The 16994-nt window shown below is 51.5% G+C and overlaps 2 protein-coding genes across 2 annotated transcripts; one reads left to right on the top strand and one right to left on the bottom strand.

The window, feature by feature from the left end:
- Positions 1 to 2157: 2157 nt before the first annotated feature.
- Positions 2158 to 3558, bottom strand: LOC144129944 (chitinase-3-like protein 1). Its single transcript, XM_077664000.1, has one exon. The coding sequence runs from the start codon at positions 3556 to 3558 to the stop codon at positions 2158 to 2160; it is 1401 nt and encodes a 466-aa protein (XP_077520126.1).
- Positions 3559 to 3816: 258 nt separating this feature from the next.
- Positions 3817 to 9204, top strand: LOC144127487 (uncharacterized). Its single transcript, XM_077660480.1, has 3 exons — positions 3817 to 4117; positions 5900 to 6130; positions 8758 to 9204. The coding sequence occupies exons 1-3, from the start codon at positions 3938 to 3940 to the stop codon at positions 9085 to 9087; spliced, it is 741 nt and encodes a 246-aa protein (XP_077516606.1). The 5' UTR covers positions 3817 to 3937; the 3' UTR covers positions 9088 to 9204.
- Positions 9205 to 16994: the final 7790 nt, after the last annotated feature.

The following is a 16994-nucleotide window of genomic DNA, read 5'->3' as shown; positions in this document are numbered from 1 at the left end:
AATTACCATACAACTTATGATTGACAGTTCGCGCGGACACTTGCGGACAGCCTCTGTCAACAACTTCCATCCACGCCACACTTTCGGACAACTTCCGTTCAAGCCACTCATGAGCCAAAAAAGGCTTTCGCCTTAATATCAAATTTGGAAGGTGTACTTGCCTGATTCGATCAGAATTAGAAATCCGCGTCGTCTGCAGCACCCATGGAAACATCGGCGGCCCAAGAAAAGCAGCTTTCGCATAAACGATCCCGGTGGCGTCAGCTGATGCCTATCCGAGAAACAATTATTTCCGGCAGGCACGAACCAAATTCGTTCAACTTTGGGTCAATTTTTGTAAAGGACATTTTCTGTGCTCAATATCGGAAAAGGGCTCGAAAAAGCATCGTCAAATACTTGTTTCAAATCCTGCACCCGCTCATTGTAACGTCAAAGGTATACCAACCGTTCCTCGAATAGACACCAGATGGCGCTACGGGCATCAGCTATGCCAAAGCTTTGTGTTTTGGGTCGCCGATGCTCTAGATGACGTGAATTTCTACATTAATTCTGATCGAACCAGGCAAGTACATTGTCCAAACCCGATATTGAAAAAAACAAAACGGTCGAATGCCATATCTGCGTAAAATTTCAGCGCGAATAAGTGAGCGGTTAAAACGAGGAAGCCATTTTACGGTGCTTTTTTAGAGTAGCCAGTTGCAACAATCTACAAATCGGGAAGTTCTATAGTTCCTTTATATGCTCTCCCGCGGGAGCATATAGAGGAGCAATAGCGAGTTCTAGTCGCTTTGGTGTTGTTGCGACTGAAGGAAGAATGAAAAGGAAAGTGCACAAGCCTACCCACTGGCTCAAGCTGAGCCACAATCGCTGCCACGTGCAGACAGTAGGATAGTTAAAAGGGTGGGGACGCCTTGTGTACCACACCGCGCCGCTGAAAAACAAACTGAAAACTAGTTTTTGGGGAAATGAAATGTCGCAGTATCTGTCATACATCGGCTGATACCTGAACCGCTCCGTAAGGTAAGGGATGAAAGAGAGAAGGAAGAAAGAGGTGCCGTAGTGAAGGGCTCCGGAATAATTTCGTCCACCCGACCGCGGCGGCAGTGTTTCGATAGAGGCGAAACGCTAAGGCGCCCGTGTGCTGTGCGATGTCAGTGCACGTTAAAGATCCACAGGCGGTCGAAATTATTCCAGAGCCCACCACCAGGGCAGTTCTTCCTTTCTTCTTTCAGTCCCTCCTTTATTCCTCATGAGGGCATTTAGCTATATATATATATATAGTGTACCGAAAAGTATACTCATAATTATTAATGTCCTGCTTGGGAAGAGGAAGATGTGACAATTTGAGGGCGTCTTTCGAAAACCTTGGTTGCAACTGTTAGAGCTTGAGGAGATAAGCAGATGGGTGCGGGGTGAGGCAAGGGAGCGGAGCGGGCAGAGGCCGATAATTTTGAAATGTGTGGCCCAAGGGTGAACGGCTTCGGTTGAAGTGCAATTATTCCTGGCATCCGGACCTAACACATAGAACGGTTTACTGCGATAGTTTTTATATACCCTCCCAAATTGGCGCACCTATAGGGCGTGACCGCGCCGAACTAGGACAAAGCACGACGACCAACGTTAAATTGTGTACCACGTAGCGCGGTCGTTATTGCGGAGTGATGATAGGTCTTTCGATCTATAAATCAGGTAGCGCTGAAAACAATTGGCTAACACTGGAAAGGAGCGTCGACACGAATATCAAAAAGACCCTGCAGCGTGAAGTGCACAATTCCGACCACACGCGGGACGTTTGAATTTCTTAGCCATCGGGGCTTTTGCAGTGTAACTGGACAGTTCTATGGGGCACTAATCGTATACGGTTACTTTCATTTACGACCGTTGAGAGCTAGTTGATAGATTTAAGTCTAAGAAGGAACTCACTGCGTACGGCGGACTCCTGACAAACATTTCATGAACTGCCACACTGTTTTACAGTGGCATTACACGCTCGCTGCACATTGCGACAAAGCAGTTTCGCAAATGTATAGGGGTTTAATGCGTTCGTTGCGCATTTGAGAAGGCGTCTCCGGAGGAAAGCTGAGCGAAACAGAGGGAAACCTGCTATATACTGGCTTTTAATGTTCATTCAGCAGCAGATTTCCCCGCTGTTTTGCCTCAGCTGTGCACCAGGTCGCGAACCTCGCGTAGAAGCGGCCACGTAGGCCCCAGGTCCCCCGCGAAGTCATCCATGGGCAAGTCCCACACCGCAAGCCCTGCAGTCTTGTGCACCAAGGACCGCTTGGAGCGCAGGCTGGCGCGGTCTTCGAATCCAATCCACTGGTCTTTCCAGTGGGCCACGGAACAGCGAGAGAAGCCGTGGGTCTCACGGCTCCAGGACGATGCGTTACGCTTCAGCACCTCCTTCACCTCGTAGTAGCTCACCAGGCCCGAGGTGTTGGTGTAACGGAAGGGGTGTCCTGGACCAGAGGCAGTCATCCCGACTCGGACACTTTTCATCCAGGGACGCTTGAGGGTGAAAGTGGCACCGGCGAGTGAGACGCTCAGCATCGTCTTGACGAGCTTGTGTTCCGTGACCATGGACAGCTCGTTCAGCACTGACGAGAGCCCCAGTTGGCCGTTGTGCCGTGCCCTGAGGGCGGCCCGCATCGGGCTCTGGCACGTGGTGACCGGGAAAGACATAGGGTCTACGGTCTGGTGGGTGTCCACGACAACAAAAGGCAGCCGTGTGTACAGCGCGTGAACGTAGTAGCCGTCGCGCCGCGTTGCCGTTTCCCACGGTACGACGACGCTTACGTGGAGCGCTTCTTGCTGGAAAACCAGGCGCATGGTGTTCACGAAGGCGCTGTAACTGGACCGATCTTCCAGGGTTGGGTACTTCCAGTAAAGAATCAGGCCAGCGAGCCCCGTGCGTCGCGACCAGGCTGCCGCGTTGTGGACAAACTCGAGGCGCGACTTCCTGTCGAGCATTAACGCTCGAAAGTCGGGCGAGTCCGTGGCTTCGCCGCCGACGCAGGCCCATACGGCCGTCGGGAGCGAGACCATCCTGCTCAGTGTCTCGTTGTCTTCTGCGGGCTTCTTGAAGCGTAGACTGTTTTTTTCCACGTTTAGCCCCACAGAGACGAATACCAGCGCGTCGCAAAGAATGGCCGACGCGTTGTCTACCTCAAACTGATGAGGAGAGCCTGACACGAGGCTGTAGTTCACAAAGCAGACGACCATTCGGCTCGCATCCTCCCTGAATTGTTGCTGCATTGACATCTGGACGCCGGATATGATGCCGTCGCGCCGCTGTCCGCTAACCGAGCGTTTAGTGCTAGCAGCTCTCAGCGGTTCGTCGGCGTCGTTGATGGACGTCCAGAAGTGCTCGAACACGGCTGCGACGACGGCGGCGCACGCTCCAGACACGGTGAGCACCCCGACGATGAGCAACGCCATCAGACAGAGGTTATGGTTGTGCACGACGTAGCGGAGAAAGGACTCATCTTGGTCCGCCCGCCGCCGGGACGACCTTCGGCTGCCCTGAGGAGCGGTCGTGTCGCTGCTGGAGTGATCCATGACTCGGCTGTAAACGCAGCTCGGTTCGGACAGCAGGCAGAAGATGGACTTGTGGGTTGCTTTTTCTACGCTGAGACACCCACTTCTGAAGGACAGTTCCGCAGTGGGGATGAGCTTCGTCCGAAACACGGCGCGGGTGGCGGAGCTTTTTCTCACGAGATGCCAACGGCTTCTCGCTCTTCGCGAGCTCTCGAGCTAACGTATCCGTAATCTTCGTCTTTCACAGGTACATAGCTTTAAAAATTTGCAAACCAGCTGCGCGTGACGGCTGGGCATGCGCGTGGACTTACAGCGGGCGCCAGAAGAGGACGTGCTAGTGGCAGCATTTGCCAGGCTGGAAAAAGCAGCATCAGTAAGAGAATTCATCTGTTAAGAAGTCATGGGCCAAGTGCAGTCCGCTGATGAAACGGTCATTGATGGCAACACCGCTGAAGCAGGCGTCGCAGCCCCGATAGGAGAAGACGACGCTTCAGGGACCCCCGAGACATCCGCCCAAGAGACAGCGCTTGCCGCATCGCCCAAGTCGTTCTCAGGCCATGCGGGTCGGTCCCCGCCGAAGGTAAGGACGCTTTCTAAGAGTGCTGTCCATTTGCCCGTTGAGCATGGTGACATGGCATCGAAGAACGATTGCAGTCCGCGCCGTCATAACCAGCAAGTAAGGCTGTGAGGGCCGCTGCCGTGATGCCCTCGGCTGCCGGGCATCATGGCAGGTGAGTGCCGCGGCAGGGGCGATCGATGTGCAGGACGCCGAGAATGAGGGGCCCGCGTTGCTCAGATGGTGCTGCGAATGCTGTCCTGCGCTTAAATACTGAAACCTGCTGGCGGTGGCCACTACATTCGCGACGTAAACGAGGCCTAAATCACAGCGTTCTTTACCTTGCTGCACACGAAGCGGTCCAGTAGCGCATGAAGGCGCGCAACGTGTGGTGTGGCTTAGGCAGGGTACGGACTCTGACTCGAGGTATGCGATCACTACTGAAATCGCTTTGGGTGGCTCGATGCTGCAGCGTCGCACCTTATATGACCGTATTCGGACATTACAAGAAACTTTGTGCGAGGACTGCAGAAAATGAGATTGAATGATGAGATATGGAAATTTTCTGGGATTACGTAGCCACGGATAGTGCACAAAAAGAACAACTGAGAGATGCCTTTGCTCTGAGGTAGACTCAACTTTGGCCTCCGAGAGAAAAGAATGGAAATAAACATAAAAGGAATGACTGAATGGACCCCCGGATTGCTTGAAGCTCAGCGCATATCAGGCCTACTGCAGCGCTTCGTTTCCTTAGTTTATGTACATATTTTACTTTATAAAGCAGCAGCTTTATGTTTAGGCATATCATGGAGCGAGCCTCTGACCGTTCAGAATCCCAAAGTGCGAGAGCACGAGCGACAGTAGACTCTTGAATGGCAGAGACGGCACCGACAAGGTATGCAGCAATATGCAAAGGAGAACGTAAAGAGGCATAAGCGCTGAATTACCGAATCTTGAGAAGCCATTGCGCAATTGCTACCAAAGTATATATGATGCAAAATGAATATGCCACATACGTACACACATCAGCGTCGTTTCATTTCCTTCGGTAATGGTCGCGCCGTACAAAAAAAAAATATAATGTACACTTTGTCGACTGAACACGGTCCCTGTTGCATCGCACGTTGAGAGGCTGAAGGCTGTTACACGATTATTTTGGATGCACATCCGCAAGCGTGCGGACCCGCACACTGACTCTCGCATGCGGGCGTGGTGCGGATGGGGTATTGTACGACACGAAGTGTTATTGGCACGGTTCCAAATCAGCACTTCGTGACACCGGTCGTTGTGAAGACCACGTAGTCACCTTAGTGCATCCTATCACATAACTCAACTTGGGAGACAACTGCTGCTCGCTGCTGCATGCGGCATAGTTCACAGTCGCTGGAACACTTGTAACAAAAATACATATAAGGCCCATATGTGTGGCATCGCTAGCACCATCCAGGCCTCTCTTCTTGTTTCACTTCGCGGACGGCCATCTTTGAGGGCTTGACAACGTCACCAGAAAGTAACCAATAGCTCCTATTCGCAGAAGCTGCGTATATCTGCACTTCCGTACAAAAGTCGTAGACCATCCTTTCGTGCGGAAGCTGGTTTGGCACACCCGCATACGTGCGGAACAATCATCCGCATACGATGCGTAATAAGAAAAAAGTGATCCTATAAACTTTGCTGTCACTTAATAGCGATTGCTGGAAGGCGATTCTTGCAGCTGTTGCTGTGCAGGCGTTAAGCAAGAGTGCTATTGCTTCCTTATTGTTCTGTGTGCATGTCGCGTATTCCTAAGTTCTTGCGCATGCCCAGACGAAGCGAATGGAAGAGACACCAGCGGCCGGAACTCGCCCGACGAACGAGCGGCAGGACCAGCGCCAGGGACGCTCTATGACCAGGAGGTCGCAACGCGATCGTGGCGCCGCCAGGTCCCCAACGCCGGTCGCGCTGATGGTGCCAGCTGCGCTGACTCCTACTAACGTGCGTGCACCTACAGAAGACTTCGCTACAGAGGATGCAGAAGGCTGGCCTTCCGAACCCGAAGTACGCGGCGAATGACTCGCCCGCTTCTCAGTAATCTATACAGGCATATGTTTTATCGGGTTTAACGTCCCAAAGCGACTCACGATATGAGGGACGCCGTAGTGGAGGGCCCCGGAAAATGTCGGCCACCTGGGGTTCTTTAACGAGCACTGTCATCGCACTGTACACGGGTGACTAGCATTTCGCTTCCATCGAAATGCGACTGCCGCGGCCAGGATTGAATTCGCGTATTTCGGGTTCTTATGTGTTATTCACCTGAGCCAACGCTGTTCATAGAGGCGCTGGACAACTCCATCGAATAATAATAATAATAATAATAATAATAATAATAATAATAATAATAATAATAATAATAATAATAATAATAATAATAATAATAATAATAATAATAATAATAATAATAATTGATTTTGGGGGAAAGGAAATGACGCAATATCTGTCTCATATATCGTTGGACACCTGAACCGCGCCGCAAGGGAAGGGATAAAGGAGGGAGTGAAAGAAGAAAGGAAGAGGTGCCGTAGTGGAGGGCTCCGGAATAATTTCGACCACCTGGGGATCTTTAACGTGCACTGACATCGAATCGTTGCTCTCAATATTTGAGTTATGGCTCTTCCTGTACACGTTAACGTTTGTCCGGCAGCGGAAGACACATTTATGGCTGAGAAAATTGAGTTCGAAAATATCCCCGTCACTAGATTCAAATTCGTGGCGTCCACAAAGTCCACAAAGAGGACTGGTTGCCATCGTTTTGAAGTGAATAGTGGTCTAGCATAGACTCCGGGATCCTCATAAGAAAGCCTGTGTCGACGCATGTTGTATATACTTGCGAAATCGGCTGGTGATGGCGGTACGTGTATTTTATTTTCTGGTTTCTCAGGCTTATAAAAGCTTACATTTATTTTGCAGGGGTATATGTTATTTTTTTAAACGTTGTTTCCTATAGATACAAACCAACTTCAATCTGTCCTCAGTTTCCCTTGAAGTTGAGGTTCGTCACCAAGACCATGGCTGGTTTCTAATGGCGGGAAGGAAGAAAAAGATATGTGCGTACAATTTTTCGGAAGCTTGCTACCTAGTTTTCTTCGTCAAAATGAGCTGACAGTAGTATGACCAGAGTATGTCGCTTGCAGGTTGTCATAAACGTGCGTAAGAGGAAGAAAGAAAAAAAACTGGGAGCACGGGACGGGGCTTGATATATATTACGCAAGCGCCACCTGACTTCGAGATAATTGCAGTGGTGAGCGCAGGGGTTCGTAACCGATCTCCTATCTTATTGCAGACGAGGGAGGGAGGGAGGGATAAAGTGCCACAGTCTGCTTCAGTTGGCACGTTTATGTGCTATGGTTGAGCTGCGACTAAAAGTACGTCGGGACCCGTGTGCTGTGCGATGTCAGTGGACGTTAAAGATCCCCAGGTGGTCGAAATTATTCCGGAGCCCTCCACTACGGCCTCTTTCTTCCTTTCTTCCTTCACTCCCTCCTTTATCCCTTTCCTTACGGCGCGGTTCAGGTGTCCAACGACATGTGAGACAGATACTGCGCCATTTCCTTTTCCACAAAACCAATTATTATAATTATTATTAGACATATCTGCGAGCATACCTTTCGTTTTCGCGTTTCGTTAACGATATTGAAGAGACGTTCGCATATTCCGCAAAGCTCTCGACTTCGCCCTCTGGTGTTGCTGTGGAACTTGAATGACCGGGCTACACGCTCAAAAAATTTAAGGGGACACAAGCTCGGCCTTACGTGTATGGCGCGATAGCCTGAATGGGTTCCTTCAGAGGCCCGGGGTCTTCTCTGTGTATCACTTCACAGACACGGACACTGTTTTTCCTTTCACCATCTCGTAACGCTTAACATATCCTTAAGAGCGCAGTACGCTAGCATTAGAGGTCCCTCCCGCGCAAGTGCTGCTTCTCTTTCATAGATTCATGGATCGCGGGGAGTCCTCATACCGCTCCTGGCGAAGTGGTGCAGCTGCAGTTAAGCGATGCGCCACTGCCCCGGCAGGCGGCTGCTTCAAACACAGCCACCGGTGGGACTTGTGAGACCCAGGCTGCTCTTCCCGGACAACCTATCGTGTCCAATGATTAATTCAACTTCCACTTTCCGTGGTGGGCAGTGGACTGCGCGATAACAGGATGCATTTAAGAGTCAGTAAACTGGGTTCCTGACTTCGGTGGATCTTCAGTGCATCCAGTTGACGATCAAAGTTACGTGGGCACTCCCTACTCGTCCGGCGCACCGCCCTAACTTTCACTTATGCGCTATAGGCTCCTTCGAAATATCCATGTTTTAGCGATGAAGGCCTTGTTGACTTGGTGGTGTGAGTCAGTGAGAAGGAGGGAGAACAACACGTTGTCCTGGAAAATCAAGTCTGAGTGTCATATTGCACTACGCTTGAAAGAGGCGATGGGGTTCAAATTTTCCGAAGACAACACTGGTTCCTGATATAGTCCTGCGCATGTACGTTGCTCTATAGCTGAGGGCCATACCATGCATATAGTTGCGCCCGAGGCCGCCCAAATGAAGAGGATTAGCATAAATCTTCAGTGCACTTGATCTTGAATCTTCACTCAAGCTTCTAACGCCTATTGTGTTACGTTTCTTTTCCGGGACCAGGGTGAGTCGGCAATGCGAGCCACAATCCTGGCCGCCGGATCGCGCATGCGCAAAGTGGCGTGCGCCGCGATCGTCGCCTGCTGCTTCGCGGCAGTGGTGGCGGCGCTGACGTACGGCACCATCAAGAGCATCGGCCACCAGGGCCGCATCGTCGAGGAGTTCGACAACTGGACGATCGCCAGAATAGCCCGATCGGGCGCGCCTGCCGCCAACACCCCGACAGCCACCGCCTCGGACGCCGTGGACGCCGCGAACTTCTTCGAGAACGGCGCCAACCTCACCTCCAGCGACAAATCGCAGACTGGCAGACGACACCAGGCGCGGGTGTAGATTCCCTTGTATAAAGTAAAACGTAGACTTACGAAGACTACAGTATCTCCTGATTTTGTTGTTGCAGTTGCTGCTTTTCACAAACAGCCATGCGAGCTGAACATCGGCCGCATAGGAGTCACGATGCTTCAATTTTATCGCGCTTTGTAAAACTGAACTGTAAAACTGAACAGCGTTACCTTATAGCCAACGAGCGCTCATCAAACTGGTGCGCTCGGTGGCCAAGGCTACCGGGGTTACTGGACTGAGGACTCCAGCCGCCATCTCAGTCAACACCTTTCTTTGGTCATTAAGCGTTTTTCCTCCTCCTCCTTTCCGGAGCAAGACATGGATCAACCTGGTCCGTCATCAAGACTCACCGACGCGGAGCGCCCGGCTAAGCTACGACGGCACGGTTACGACGCAGTGGCGAACGTGTGTAGACTTGGCCTTTCAAACCAGCTACAAAAACCATCGTGTCGGGTATGAAAGCCTTGTTCAACTACCTGAGGGTCCATAAGACTGCGTTTGTAAAGATAGGTAAGAAGAGGGATGAACCGAATGCCGAACAAAATGTTGAACATAGTGTCGTATAAATGTATGTGACCACGAAATATGCTCGTTTCACCTTAGCATGAAAGAAGACACGCCACGACAAACACCGCAGCGCACCAATGTTTAATGACGCAAATACTGCGCAACACACCGTGCTAGCACACATACTCACATTTGGCCTACTACACAAATCGAGTGCCATTTTTTTTTCTGCAAAGATACTTGCTCGAAGATACTGGTTGTCATACTGGCGAAATTGTGATGGTGGCCGAACTTTAACTAAAAAAAGGCGTAGAAGGGGGAAAAGGCGGCGGAAAAGCTCCAGAGTAGTAGTAGTGAGTGGTTTTATATAATGCATAGAGGAAGAAGAAGACGAAGACCTAGTGGGTGGATACGTGTCTGCTTCTAGGTCTGTGTTTTCGCTTTTCGCTGTCTTCTCGTGTGTGGCGTGGGTCGGACAGTGCCCTCCGTGCGACCGAATGCTGACGACGCCCCTACGGAGAAATTCCCGGCACGGCGGGCGCATTCTCAAGTGAGAAAACCCAACCGGAACCCTCAGGGGCAAGCTAGGCTTAGCTCGGCGCTGCCGAGCGAGGCCGCGCTACGCGTCTGCATGGATTCTGCGTTGTCGACGACGGCTACGCGGATGCCCGCTGTGTTGCCACCTGACGCAGCCTCCACGTCCACGCAATCGTCAGCGCCTCTAGGCCTCCAGCCTGCGCCGTCTTCCGATGCTACGACTTTGGCCTGTGACATGGACGGCTCTACCGCCTCCGTGCCTGTGGCACTCCCTCAAGAAACTGTGCCCGTCGCGCCAGTTCAGTATTCCCACCAAGGGCCGTCACCAGCGTCTGAGCCTCCTCCACAGATGCCTCTCGTGAGTCAAGGCTCTCTTTCGCCTGCTGCGAACTCGTTCCGCGTTACCATCAAGCCTACATTGCGCTTTGATATGACTGCCATCCCTGCCCGGAATGTTCAAGCCACAATTGACCATGCCCTTGGCTCTTCGAACTACTGCGGGTTTGTCGTCCATCGCCCATCGAACACCATCACGGTAAACTTGTCATCCTTGATGGACGCCCAGAAACTTTGCGCAGTTACGCGGATCCCCCTGGATGACAGCAAGCATGTCCCGGTGCAAATATATTTTGCATCTGGTCCTGACACACTCCGCTGCATGGTTTATCATGTCGACAGCACGAGCCCTCCCGAGGAGGTGCGCGCAAATATTCGCTGCTCAACTCATGTTGTACTGCAAGCACGGCCTATGGGTCGCCGGGGCTCATACCTGCTCATCCTGCAAGGCCCGTTGACTCTCCCGAAGTACCTTACCTACTACGGTGCGATCGTCAAACCACAGCCCTTCCGACCTCGTCGTATTTTTTGCTATCACTGCCACAAAGAAGGACATATGCAAAATACCTGCCCTAATCCAGCAGCTGTGGCCGACATGAATGAACCAACAGCTCATTGTGCCCTGTGCAAATCGCCGGACCATGACATTCGCTCCCCCGCTTGTCCAAAGAAGAAGCAAGCGAAGAAGTTTCACAAGTCGCCTGCAAAAATGGATGTCCCTACAAGTAATCGCTTTGCAGCTCTCGCATGTGACGACAACGACTTCCCTGAACTTCCTTTATCTGAGCCTGCTGCTCACCATACGTCTCCTCGCCAGCGTACATATGCACAAGCGGCTCACCTTCCCGGATCAAATGGTACGCCCAAACGTCCAGTGCATCCATCACATGTGGATACTACAGATGAAGACACAGCTTTAGACAATGCAATCGCGGAGGCTCGCCGCCGACTAGACGAACTCACCCAGCGCCGGGAACAGCGTCGTTCTCAATCCTCTCGAAGAATTCTCATTACTCGGGAGCAATCATCAGAGGAATCACCTAGGGTAAGCACTGGCCCACAATCAGGTGCCGACCACCTGTTAGCCGTGACTACCCCGACAGTGGACAAGATATTAGCGCTGATGAAGCAGGTGACATCCCTCATCGTGGAAGCTCTTCGGCCTCGTCATGGATAGCGCATCATCATCGGTGGTGGTGCAGTGGAACTGTCGAGGTTTCGCTAATAAGGCCTCTGAAGTGAACATCCGCCTTCGCGACGGAAAGCTGAGGGCATGGGCGTTCCTACTGCAAGAGCATAATGCACTCCCACGCCTTTCAGGTTTCTGCGCATACCATTCACCATCTATCCCTGATCGCCGTTGCACCGCCTCCTCCCTCAGCCCAGGTAAATCTGCAATTTATATTCACAGTTCAGTTCCGCACACACCGCTCGACCTTTCACGGTGGTGCAACACACGTCAAGAGGTTGTCGCCGTTCTCGTAAAACCTGCACGCACACCCCTTATTCTAGTTTCTTTTTATAGTCGTCCTGGCTCCGCATCTCCCAATCTGGGATGGGTTCGTTTTCTACGTTCTACCAATTCGGGTATCCCTATTCTAGTTGGCGGTGACTTCAACGGCGCACACACTGCGTGGGGTTACCCATCGGATTCCTCAAGGGGTTCACACATCCAAGGGAGCTTTTCAGATCATTCCTTTCAACTTTTAAACCACCCGAATACTTCTACCCGCCCACGAGGTGGCCCGTATTCACCTGATTTGACTTGGTGGTTAGGCCCCGGTAACCCTCGTTGGGCTGTTGATTCTGATACTTGGGGTAGCGATCACAGCCCTATTTTTATCTCCCTCACGCCTACGCGTCTACGGAAAATACGCCGCACTGTACGAATAACATCATGGGATTCTGTACGCGCAGACAATCATTTATCTACATTCAACCCCTCTTCAGCATTGTCTACTCTATCTGATGTTCTCGCTACTCACACTATTACCACTACTGTAAATGAAGATGACCCAAACCCGGACATACATCTCTTGAATCTGTGGGCTCTTCGTCGCCAGGCGGATCTTTACGCTACTCGTCACCCCGATGACCCTTCGGCTCTTCCTACTCTTCACCGCGCTACCGCACGGGCGCGGCGCTATGCAAAGCGGCTAGGCAGGCAACGCTGGGCTGCATGGTGTGCCCGCCTGTCCTCTACGCAGGGCAATCGACATCTTTGGAGAGTGTTTCACGCCATGGAGCGCCCTTCTCAGGTTGCAGATTACACAGAGAGCATTCGCCTCGCGCTAAATGTGGATGAGGACACATTTGCACAACAAGCGGCCCGTCAATTTTTTCCAAACCATGACTGCACCGCTACGTCTCCACCTGACTTATCGGTAACAGAGCCCCCCGATGGGATTACTTCTGACCTCACCATGGCAGAGCTGCTGGCCTCCATTGACCGTTTAAAAACTACTACTACTCCCGGGCACGACGGCATACCTAACTCCTTATTCCGTAACTTGGAAGGGAGGGCTTTGGAAACCCTACTTGATACTTTTAACGAAGTGTGGCTTTCTGGCATCATGCCGGGAGACTGGAAGCATTCTATTGTGGTTCCAATCCCCAAGTCAGGTCAGCCTCCAGTATCTCTCTCGGCCCTTCGTCCAATTTCCCTTACCCCTACCATCTGCAAGCTTTATGAAAACATTCTAGCCGCACGCTTATCATGGTGGCTGGAATCCCATGATTGTTACCCAGATTCCCAAATTGGTTTCCGCCCACATATTGGAACGGAGGACGGCCTTGCTACTTTGGCTGCTGACGTGCTTGACCACTCTCCACAGAGTCACCTTGTACGAACCGTAATCGCTACAGACATAACAAAGGCATATGATAACATCCTTCACTCTGCCATTCTTGCCTCCCTTCAAACTCTTGGTCTCCCTCACCGGTTCCTCCTCTCCATTCACGCCTTTTTAGCAAATCGAACCTTCAGCGTGCGTGTCCACGGAAAGCCCTTTGGTAATTTCACTTCCAATAGAGGAGTGCCGCAGGGCTCCGTTCTCGCCCCCACATTATTTAATGTGGCTTTAATTCCTCTGGTTCGAGCCCTAGAGACCATCCCTTCTATCCGCGTGCTTGCATATGCCGATGATATCACCTTGTGGTGCTGTCATCCAGATGCGTCTATTCATCAGTCGGTCCTTCAACACGCGCTGGATGTATTGACATCTCGCCTCCCACCTTTGGGTCTAACACTCTCTCCTACTAAATCATGTTTCATTCGAATTGGAAATAAAGCCGCCTTACGGAAAGCTCCCCCTTTAAATTTTACGGTACATAATTCTCTGATTCCTCAGGTAGAAACTGTTCGTATTCTTGGTCTTCTCCTCCATACATCTGGGACTGGCACCCCGTGGCTGACAGCCACCCGTAAATCGGCTCACGCTACTCTAGGTCTGATTCGTCGCATAGCTATGCGCTCTGGTGGCGCACGTGCTCATACGGCCCGCCAGCTTGTGCGCTCTATTCTTCAGCCACGGATAGTATATCAGGCTCAATTTCAACGTCTCACCCGCAGACAGTGGGACTCCCTTGAAGCTATCAACCGTGAGGCTATGCGCGTCATAACATATCTGCCTCGTTTAACACCCATACCTGTGCTACAGGAGTTCGCCCAACTTAATACACTCAGTGAGATCATCGACCAACGGGTGGCAAATAGAGCTCGAAAACAGTCTCTCAAACTTCATCGTTTAAAGACACTTCCACCGTGGTCCTATTGCCAGCTCACTGACAATCGCCCCACTGTTTCCCCGTCGGTATCAGCAGCGTATCTGCCTGAAGGGTGCATATTATACACGGATGCATCTCATTCTGCAGAGAGGGGAGTTACTGCTGTGTATAGTCCATCTCATCCGCATCTCAACTCTCGCGCGACGTATACTGCGGATACGTGCACTCCCCTGGCATTGGAACTTCAAGCCATTTACAATGCCATTGCTTCCCTTCCGCTCGTTCCAACATTCAATACAGTTCACATTTACACCGACTCCCGCGCCGCCCTTAAACAGCTGAAGGCTGTTCGACGAACGTTCCAGATTTCACAATCTATTCATGTGCTCTGCGCAAAGTATCCATGTCCTGTGCGCATACACTGGATTCGCGGCCATGCCCAGGATCCACATAACATTCAAGCGGATGCTATGACTCATCTTCATACATTAGACGATCCGCCACCTTCCCCTCTTCCCCCAGATCCGTTCCTGTCCCACGTTTCCGATTCCGAAGTTCTGCGCCAGCGAACACGCGCTCTAATTCCTCCGTGTTCGCACCCTCTCCCCCGTAGTCTTACTCGGCAGGAGGAGGTATCCGTGCGCCGGATTCGGGCAGGGGCGGCTCTGACACCATCTGTCCGTCATCGGTGGCGTGCCAAAGATCTGCCACTACCTGACAGGTGCCCTCACTGTGGCGCTGCACCGGACATATGTGATGTGCGGCACTTGTTGTGGACGTGCCCAGCGACGGCTGCTATCAGAAAACGGCTCCTCAGGGAGGTTGGCCTGCGGTGGAACCGCGAAAGTGACTTCGCGAAGTGGACAATGGACAACCGTTTCATTCACAACCTCTGCGACTACCTCAGCGCAACGGTTCTTCACTCCTTCTTTTAACTTTCAATCCCGTGCATTCCTTCCCCCCTTTCCTTTTTCAACTTATGCCTCATGGCACACTTCTCGAATAAAAAAAAAAGAGTGGTTTTATTAAAAAATAATAAAAAAAGGTGGAAAAGATTTTTGCTAGCCCCAGCCTCTGCCATCGGTACTGAAGCACCTGAGCTGTAGCAGCGGAAACAAAGGATAGCAGGCAGAACAGAGATGAAATGAAACAGGCGAGGGGACAGGAAGAAAGGACAGGCCCTGGTGAGCAACTGAAATGGGAGACAGCATTAATAGGAAACTACACAGGTTAGTGTTGCGGTTCTAATTCAGGAGGCTACGCTGGTGTGCTTCCATTACTCAGCGCTCCTGTTTTCGGGGCACTATGTGCTAATGTTTTTTGAGTGCCTCTAATGCAAATGGCAGTAGTTAGTTTTTTTTTCGATGAAAGGAAATTGCGCAGTAACTGTCTCACTTCTTGGTAGACACATCAACTGCGTCGTGACGGGAGGGAGGAAGGTGGGAGTGAACGAAGATAGGTGCCGCAGTGGAGGGCTCCGGAACAATTTCGACTGCCCATGGGGTTCTTTAACGTGCGCTGACATAATACAGCATACGGCAGCTTTCTGCTTTTCACCTCCATCCAAACGCCATGAATCAGGATGGGGAAAATCTCTACAGGAATGTTTCGAGGCGGTGTCGGGCGTCTGATTTTAAAGAGCAGTGCGAGAAACGTGGTCGGGGCGGGCTGTGCTGAAGGGTCGTCTTGGCCTGGAGGGTGACGGGTTTCCGTCCGGCTGTTTGGTGCGGTGCTATAGCGGTGTTCACTCGCAGTCGCGGGTTTGGTTTGGTTTTTTGAGGAAAGGAAAGGCGCAGTAAGTGTCTCACTTCTCGGTGGACACGTCAACCGCGCAGTGAGGGAAAGGAGGAAGGTGGGAGTTACAGAATATAGAAAGAGGTGCCGTAGTGGAGGTCTCCGGGATAATTTCGACTACATGGGTATCTTTCACTTGCACTGACATCGCACAGTACACGGGCGTCTTGAGTTTCGTCTCCATCGAAACCCGGCCATCGCGGCCGGGATTGAACCCACGTCCTCGGGCTCAGCAGACGAGTGGTCTAACCTATGAGCCACCGCGGCGGGTGCAGTCGCAGGAGAACGCACTATTTACTCCTCACGCGACAGCCCTGAAAGGAAGACTACAGAGTATGGGTACTGCCAAGGACAATGATACTGGCATAGTTAAAGTGCGTAGGTAGGTAGGTAAATAGGAGAAAACATTATTGATCAGCCTTATGGATGAGTTACTGCCTAGGGTTGGTCTGGCTCTTAATCCCGGGTGGTGGCCAACAGTCCACGACGTGCGGCGACCTGTCCAGCCCACTCTACCAGCCGCTTTTGTGAGGCCGGTTCGGAGCTGGAGACCGCGATCTCCCAACACTCTTTGTCCGCAAGGTTCTTATCATTGCCTGGATCAACATATACTACAGGCCTGCGTCAAAGCTGTACGTGACTGTAGTGTCTGTTACGATAGTGCTTGTGCTGCTGCGGCATCCGTATGCTCCTGGCGTTCTGGACGTTATCGTGCTCAGAAGTTTCGGAACCTCAGCAGCACCTGATGTCAGCTGTACACTGTCAAGTACGTGTTGAATAGGCTTTCCCTCCTCGACAAAGACAGCCTCCTCAAGCAGCTTGGAGTACGATCATAGGCATTATAGCTTCCTAGTAAAGATAAGCAGTAGCGGTACGTTCACTGGAGTTGAATTCCGCAAAGCAAGGAATCTCAAGTGTAGTTTATAATTGATGATGATTGTGATTCTGTAGCGATGGCTACATTACGGTAGCATTTCGAGCCTTCAGCGTGGTTGGTC

This window comes from Amblyomma americanum, chromosome 4, assembly GCF_052857255.1.
Source record: "Amblyomma americanum isolate KBUSLIRL-KWMA chromosome 4, ASM5285725v1, whole genome shotgun sequence".
Taxonomy (NCBI): Eukaryota; Metazoa; Arthropoda; class Arachnida; order Ixodida; family Ixodidae; genus Amblyomma; species Amblyomma americanum.
Note: the sequence above shows the minus strand (reverse complement) of the source record. Positions and strands in the feature narration are given on the sequence as shown.